The sequence below is a fragment of the Cajanus cajan genome, chromosome 6 (assembly GCF_000230855.2).
Source record: "Cajanus cajan strain Asha chromosome 6, NIPB_CcT2T_4, whole genome shotgun sequence".
Taxonomy (NCBI): domain Eukaryota; kingdom Viridiplantae; phylum Streptophyta; class Magnoliopsida; order Fabales; family Fabaceae; genus Cajanus; species Cajanus cajan.
The window spans coordinates 3,234,481-3,242,994 of NC_138522.1; the positions used below are offsets into that span (position 1 = coordinate 3,234,481).

General features: G+C 39.3%; 1 protein-coding gene across 1 annotated transcript; it reads left to right on the forward strand.

Moving 5' to 3' along the window:
• The first annotated feature begins 1,409 nt into the window (after positions 1–1,409).
• RSW3 (Glycosyl hydrolases family 31 protein) lies at positions 1,410–7,505 on the forward strand. Its single transcript, XM_083076518.1, has 6 exons — positions 1,410–3,152; positions 4,258–4,531; positions 4,678–4,813; positions 5,349–5,559; positions 5,664–5,870; positions 6,799–7,505. Exons 1-6 carry the CDS (start codon positions 1,596–1,598, stop codon positions 7,162–7,164), a joined length of 2,751 nt encoding a protein of 916 aa, XP_082932644.1. The 5' UTR covers positions 1,410–1,595; the 3' UTR covers positions 7,165–7,505.
• The last annotated feature ends 1,009 nt before the right edge of the window (positions 7,506–8,514 follow it).

The window sequence follows — 8,514 nt, forward strand, 5'->3', positions numbered from 1 at the left end:
GTACAAATTGCAGATTATAACGGTCAGACAGAAAAGGTCTGAATTTAAGTTCGGTTTCTAACATGAAGTTACTTTTTTTTTTCCTGGTGGGTTTTAGCAAACTAAACCCAAATTGAATCATGGTTGAATCGAATTGAAAACGAGTTTAATTTGAACTCAATTTGAGATTCAATTCTTAAATTTCATCATATAAATTTGATTTGACTTAATTAATCCGGTCCATTTTGCCAAGATCTAAAGTAACCTTATGACATGCGAATAATGTTAGCTATTTATGATAGTCACGTTCGCTTTAAATTATTTTGCAAATCTCTTAAACCTTCTTTTCCACCTAAAATATTTCAAAGTGAGAATTGTTAATTTTGATATTGTCTTGAGTTTATTTATTTATTTTTAAATAGTAGTTGTATCTCTTATCATCCTAGATTTGAAACATTTTATCGAACTTTTATCAAAAAACTTCTTCGCTAATAGTTCAAAGTTTGTGGAGTTGTGTATCTTTGATTGTCCCAGATTTGTAACACCGTCTCGTGCCCTTATATTTCAAGCTCATACTCATCTATGTAGTTGATCCTCCAAAAGTGGTACAAAATTGACATCTCATTCTATGATAGAGTATAGCTAAACTCATCCCTCCAAAGTTATGATCTTCTTGATCTTATTCTAGAGAGTTCTTCATATGGATATCCAATCTCCACCCTATGAAAATCATAAGCCTAAGCCCAATGAGAGTCTTAATCGAGGGTGGACAACTACAAGCAAGAGGAGTATCCCAAATTTTCAATCAACATGATTATACCTACCCTTAAAACACATTAAATTGGAGAAGTTTTTGAACAATTACCAATCCCATAAGGGTAAGAAGAGCAATTGTAAAAGGAGAAAAATAGTGAAGAGAAAGACAAATCAAACGAATGCTTCGGTAATAAACATTATAACTTATTATTGGAATAATAATATACGACAATTATACAATATGCTATTGATTTTGTATTTTTCTCACTCTACACTTAATTTACCATGGAGAGAAATAAATAAAAAAAGTATTATTATGATATAATTTTATTGTGCAAGTATCACCATTCATTTTTAATTGATATATCTCACTACAACTTGACACAAAATTAATACAAAATTATTTTAGTTTAACTAATAGTATTGAATCTTAAATCGTAAAATATGTAGCTATAATAAATACTCCGAACGAAAGTTTTTCCATCCATAATGATCATCTCTAAGTCTTAACAATTTGGTCTATACATGTATGATGAAATTCAACTTATATGAAGTTGTTTGAGTTTTAAATTCAAAATTTGAATGTAAAAATATAATAAATGTGAACCTCTAACATGATAGTCTGTAATAAAAATAAAATAAAGTAAAAATTAACATGGTGTTGGGAAACTTAGAGATTTGTTGATCACCGGGCATGGTCTCAAAGTCGTGTGTAAACTGGACAGAAGCCCAAACCAAAGAAAAGCTAAAAAGTCAAGCGATCACCAGCGAGCGTGAGAGAGAGATGCCGAGTCTCTGCTGAGTGCGCCAACCATAACCATATCTCCACTCATTCACTCACTCTCCACAGTGAGAACAAGATGAGGAACCAAACGCTGCGTTTCATCCTCTTCCTCTTCCTCTTCCTCTGCTCCCACCTCCGCCCCACCCTCTCCTGGAAGAAAGACGAATTCCGAACCTGCGACCAAGCCCCATTCTGCAAGCGAGCCCGATCCCGCGCCCCCGGCACCTCCTCCCTCGCCGCCTCCCACGTCACAATCTCCGACGGCGACCTCACCGCCAAACTCACCCCCAAACACGATCCCCATTCCAAACCCTTGATCCTCACCCTCTCCGTCCACCAAGACTCCATCCTCCGTCTCAGAATCGACGAAGACCCCTCCCTCTCCCCTCCCAAGACCCGCTTCCAACTCCCCGACGTCGTCGTCTCCGATTTCCCCTCCACCAAGCTATGGCTCCCCCGCCTCACCTCCGAGGACAACGCCACCGCCTCCTCCGTCTTCCTCTCCGACGCCCACTCCGCCGTCCTCCGCCACGACCCCTTCGAACTCTTCATCCGCCACGACGCCTCCGGCCACCGCGTCATCTCCCTCAACTCCCGCGGCCTCTTCGACTTCGAGCCCCTCCAACACAAATCCGAAGGCGACGATTGGGAAGAGCGCTTCCGCTCCCACACCGACTCCAGACCCTACGGCCCCCAATCCATCAGCTTCGACGTCTCCTTCCACGCCGCCGATTCCCTCTACGGCATCCCCGAACGCGCCACCTCCCTCGCCCTCAGGCCCACCAGAGGCCCAAACGTCGATCACTCCGAACCCTATCGCCTCTTCAACCTCGACGTCTTCGAATACATCCACGATTCCCCCTTCGGCCTCTACGGCTCCATCCCCTTCATGCTCTCCCACGGCAAAACCAGAGGCACCACCGGATTCTTCTGGCTCAACGCCGCCGAAATGCAAATCGACGTTCTCGCCCCTGGCTGGGATTCCGACTCTGCCGATTCCCACATCGCGCTTCCTTCTAATCGCATTGACACGCTTTGGATGAGTGAAGCTGGTGTTGTCGACGCGTTCTTTTTCATTGGCCCAGGCCCTAAGGATGTGCTGCGCCAGTACACGGCGGTGACCGGGACTCCGGCCATGCCGCAGCTCTTCTCGATCGCATACCATCAATGCCGGTGGAATTACCGCGATGAAGAGGATGTTGAGCACGTGGATTCCAAGTTTGATGAGCTGGATATTCCCTATGATGTGTTGTGGCTTGACATTGAGCATACTGATGGGAAGAGGTATTTTACTTGGGATAGTGCTCTGTTTCCGCACCCTCAGGAGATGCAGAGGAAGCTGGCTGATAAGGGGAGGAAAATGGTCACTATTGTGGATCCTCATATTAAGCGGGATGAGAATTTCCATTTGCACAAGGAGGCTTCGCAGAAGGGGTATTACGTGAAGGATGCTAGTGGCAATGACTTTGATGGGTGGTGCTGGCCGGGTTCCTCCTCGTATCCGGATACTTTGAACCCGGAGATTAGGGAGTGGTGGGCTGAGAAGTTTTCTTACCAGAATTATGTTGGGTCTACGCCTTCGCTTTACATATGGAATGATATGAACGAGCCTTCTGTTTTCAATGGGCCAGAGGTATGTCATTTAGTTTTCCTTGTTTTGATTGTGATTTGGAAGTTATAATGTGCCTTTTTAGTGGTTTAGAGACTCTTTGCAAATATAAAATGAATCGGGTGCTTGAAGGAACTTACTATCACTGTGCATTTCCATAACTATTATGAATGCGATGCTTCAAGATTTTATGAGTTTCTAAAGCAATGAAATTTGTAATGATTTGGGCCATGTTTGGATAAAGTTCTCATAAGTATTTGAGAGAAGAAAATAAAAAGAAAAAGGAAATAAGCTTTTTTCATAAGCTTAAATTAGTTCGTGCATAAGCTAATTTATAAGTTTTTTCATATTAGTTTCATAGACAAACTTAATTCATTTTCCTTTTTATTTTTTATCATTTAAGTACTTACGGAGAAAGCTATCTAAATAGGGCTTTAGCACAATATTGACTTTTAATCCTTAGTAACCTCATAATTTAGGATTAGCTATTAAACAAATGTTGTCTCTAAGGCATCATGTTTAATAAAAGAGAAAATACATGCATATAGATTACTACAGGCCAATATCATCAAACTTATCAGTCACACCATCATCATTCATATAATTTAATGGTTATGGCGCTAGAATGGTAGCTTGGTTATTGTATATAAGTGCACTCAAGGAGAAGAATATGGAGGAGGAGGAGGAGAAGGATGGGAGCATGATGAAATGAAAATAAAACTTCCCCAGCTAAGAAAGGTTCTACCAATATAAGATAATATGAGGGATATTCTGAAATTTGGCCGAGTCCTAGTGAAACCAAACCAACATTGACTAATAAATCTGGAAGAAAAGAGGGAATAGCTGGCTAAAATTGCTGGATATCTTGTCAATGTGCTGTAATTGTATAGTGATTCAGTTTCTGGGTGCTGTTATCTTATGTCTGTTTTTCATGATGTCTGTTTTGTATGCTTTAAATTTTTATGTCACTTGAGAAGCAGAGTTTGGATCCATGGATTCCATGTGGTCCACATATGCACTTTGCTTTTGTAACATGCCCCCTTAAGTTTTTTTTTGCCTTTAATAAACTTCTAATGCCCACCACCTGGAGATAGGAAAACTGAGATACGATTGCATGCATTGTATCCAGGTGTCAATGCCTAGAGATGCTTTACACTATGGAGGTGTGGAACACCGGGAGTTGCACAATGCCTACGGATATTACTTCCACATGGCGACAGCTAATGGGCTACTGAAACGTGGTGAGGGTAAAGATAGGCCATTTGTCTTATCAAGAGCATTATTTGCTGGAAGTCAAAGGTATGGAGCAGTTTGGACTGGGGATAACACCGCTGATTGGGATCACCTAAGAGTTTCTATTCCAATGATTTTGACCCTTGGTCTTACTGGGATGTCGTTCTCTGGTGGGTATCGTTCTTCTCATGATGTATTTATTATTTCTTTATTCTTTTCTTCATATATCCTTAGTCAATTATATACTTATTTGCATGAGTTAGGGATTTCCTCCCCTTTGTTCATATTATCTTAAGAGTTCATGTGCATAACGCAGGTGCTGATATTGGTGGATTTTTCGGGAATCCAGAACCTGAATTATTGGTTCGATGGTATCAGATAGGAGCTTACTATCCTTTCTTTAGAGCCCACGCCCATCATGACACAAAAAGACGAGAGCCATGGTTGTTTGGGTAGGACTGCTTTACTTTAAGATTTCTTTGTCCAAAAGTTAAAATATCACAGTTTTTTTTGGGTACTCCTTTATTATACTTATTCATCAACGATTGAACAATACTTCTTTTACCGTTCTTTTCTTTGGTTAAGAGCTGATAGCCTCTAAAAAGTCAGTGAAACATTTTTCAAGAGGATGATGTATATTATATCAGGCTAATCTCTATAAAGGGATGAACCTTTCCACAGAAATACTATGCAAATCTTAGATGTAAATGAAGCGGAGCTAAATTAATTGTAGATCTATATTATAACTGCAAATTCGTTTCTCAAAGACACTTGGCCACCGAAATTGACAATTACTCCCATGCGACTGCACCTCCCCTGCACGCACAGGAGGGGTTAATAAGTGGTGATACTGATTGAACTATTAGAGTTGAATTTGATGCAAATGCACTAAAAGTACCTATTGCGTGCCTTGACTATCATATGCAGTCCAGTCTGTAGGAATTTGTTTGTCAACATTGTAAAGTGATTGTTTTTGTGCTATTGCAGAGAACGAAATACAGAATTGATTAAAGATGCAATACATGTTCGTTATGCACTTCTCCCGTATTTCTACACATTATTCAGGGAGGCTAACACTACTGGTGTTCCCGTGGTCCGTCCATTGTGGATGGAATTCCCATCTGATGAAGCTACTTTTAGCAACGATGAAGCTTTCATGGTCGGGAGCAGTCTTTTAGTGCAAGGGATCTATACTGAGGTGTTTTAATCAGTTTCCAGATACATATATGTTTTCTTCTGCAAATCAATTCCTTCTTTTTATGGTCTTTAACTAAAGTTTTTATAATGCTTTGTCACTGGCAGCGAGCTAAGCATGCATCGGTCTATTTGCCTGGACAACAATCCTGGTATGACATGAGAACTGGAACAGTGTACAAGGGAGGGGTGACACACAAGTTGGAAGTTACACAGGAGAGCATTCCTGCTTTCCAGAGAGCTGGAACCATTATTGCAAGAAAAGATCGGTTTCGGCGAAGTTCCACTCAGATGGAAAATGATCCCTATACACTGGTATGTATTCATGTTGATTTTCTGTAATTCTTGTGAATGTTCTTGAATGCTTGATGTGTTTCATGGAACATATTTCTTGTAAATATTGTCTTTCTATTCAAGCCCTTTGCTGTCATACATATATTTTAATGAAGTTTATGCTAGTTAGCTCCTCATGCTGCTTGGCATCTGTTACAAACCAAGAATAAGGAACGAAATATAAGAGACAGATTTTATTAAATTAGATGCCAAAAAAAAAAGGAATAGGATAGTAATCTCTCCTCCAAGGGTTTGCCCCTTAACAAAGTGCTAAAGCTTAATTTAGAAAATAATACCTGAATCCCTTTTTCCCTTAACATTCTCCTATTTATTTAACTCCCTAACTAACTATTCAGTATCCTAACTGTCTAACCAACTCTCCCTTTCCCGTAGTCCTAACAGCATCAGACCATCAGCATGCACTCTGAACATTGAAGCACATCTTGGGCAAATATATTGCATTTTAATATTTGTCTTCCGCACCTTTCTATGATTCTGAATTAAGACGTTGAATGGGTAGTTTGCATTTGTCTATTTTATTCTATGATGAGGACATTGAGGAGGATGTGTGTAGTACCACCCAAAAACTGAATGATTTTATGCATTGCAAGGGTAAGTTGCATGTCTGCATGTGTATAAATTCATCCATGAAAAAAAATCTAATCTGAATCTCATTTGTCCACTTTCATGGGTATACCCTATGAGTTTATCATAATCATGTGGATATTGATTATTTGAGAAACTTGATTACTTATTTGTTTATATTCCGACCAAAAAATGGCAGCCTTTATAATATTGAGTCAATGTGTTAGGAAAACCTGAGGGGTTGTGCCTTTGTAATTGTTGACAGTAGCGGAAAGTAGAAAAGTAGTTTGCTTCGTTATAATTGTTATGACTTTCTTTTTGACAGGTTATAGCTCTGAATAGTTCTCAAGCAGCTGAGGGTGAACTCTACATTGATGATGGCAGCAGCTTTAATTTTCTGCAAGGGGCCTATATCCATAGACGTTTTATTTTCTCAAATGGGAAACTTGCTTCTGTAGATCTGGCTCCTTCTGGTAGCAATGGGCGTTATCCATCAGATGTTTTAATCGAAAGAATAATTCTGCTGGGACATGCTCCCGGCTTGAAAAATGCACTCATTGAGCCATCAAATGAGAAGGTTGATATTGAACTTGGCCCCCTTTGGTTTCTAAGGGCACGTGCACCAGCTGTCATGACCATACGTAAACCTAATGTCCGTGTTGGAGAAGATTGGACTATTACAGTTTCTTAATATTTCTGGCCTGAGGGAGGAATTTGATGTTCAATGCTACCTGTAGCGTAAAACGAGATTTTGTTTGTGTTTCTCTAGTTGAGTTGATATGAAGTTCAACTGCAAAGTTGGGGCAAGAAGAAGAATCGCATTAGCTTTGAAGAATGTTATACGCACCAACTCAGTCTGAGCGGCTTATTTAATGTAGGACTTGATAACTTGAAAGATTGATATTTGGAAGTTGTTGACTACAGGAATTAGTTCGATAAGGATAAATTTGTATCGTCTGGAATAGTTTGTGTTTGTTTTGGAAAAAGTTGATATGATAAATATAAAAAGTAACCTAGTCGGTAGGTTTTGTAGGCTGCAAAATCGAAATAATCATTAATGAATAATGAATTATTTTTTGTAAATAAAACGAATTCACCTAAGTTGCGTGAGTATGTGCACAAGGCCACCAAGACTGCGCTAAGGAGGAATTTGGATAATTTTTTTTTTATCTTTTAATCTTGTATTGCTCAAAGTCGTCAGTCGTGCCCGTGCCGAGATTCAAATATTTTGCAGGATCTCTTACTCCATGAATGATGATAAGTGATGCTCCTCCTCTGCCAGTTTATAATCGACAGGGTGTAGAAATAAGTAGGTGCCTACCAAACAATACCCCACTTCAGTTAAATTTCAATTCATTCGGGGTGGGTATCAACTATCAAGAAGAGAAGAAAAACATATTGCGAGCGTTTTATTCATAAAATTGAAGTGCGAGTGAATCGCATACTTGCAATGCATCTCAACCTCCTCTCCTTCAAGTGAAAACTCATCTTAGTAACATATTCTAGATACCTAGCATACCTCTTATATTGAGTCGAATAGACCCGCCCCGCCCGATTCATTACACAAATCACATACATCTAGTCATAAACTTCACAGTTCACATGTATTTTGATCTGCTTGAATAGAATGAAGCAAGTGTATGATGAACTTATCCAATGCCAAGAAACTACAACTTCATATCTTCATCTGCTTTTTGAGCGACATAATCAATGACGAGTTGCACACAAAATATCATTTTTTTTCCACTATGGATGCAGCTAGCATTGTTGATTACTTTAGCATTGCATGTCCTACCTAAACAACTCATACTACTCGCTTCTGCTTCTTTAGGACAATCGCTACGGCATTTCTACATTTCGAATGCGCAACGGTAAAGTTCTCTTTATTATTATTATTATTTTTTTCATTTTCTTACAAGTTACCCCAGCTTCTACCATTTCTATAATTCCAATGTATCCAGAAGACAGATATCATCCAGGATTTATCGTGTTTTGAGATTTTAAAATGGTTATTGTTATTATTGAACAAAGGGGAAAAGAA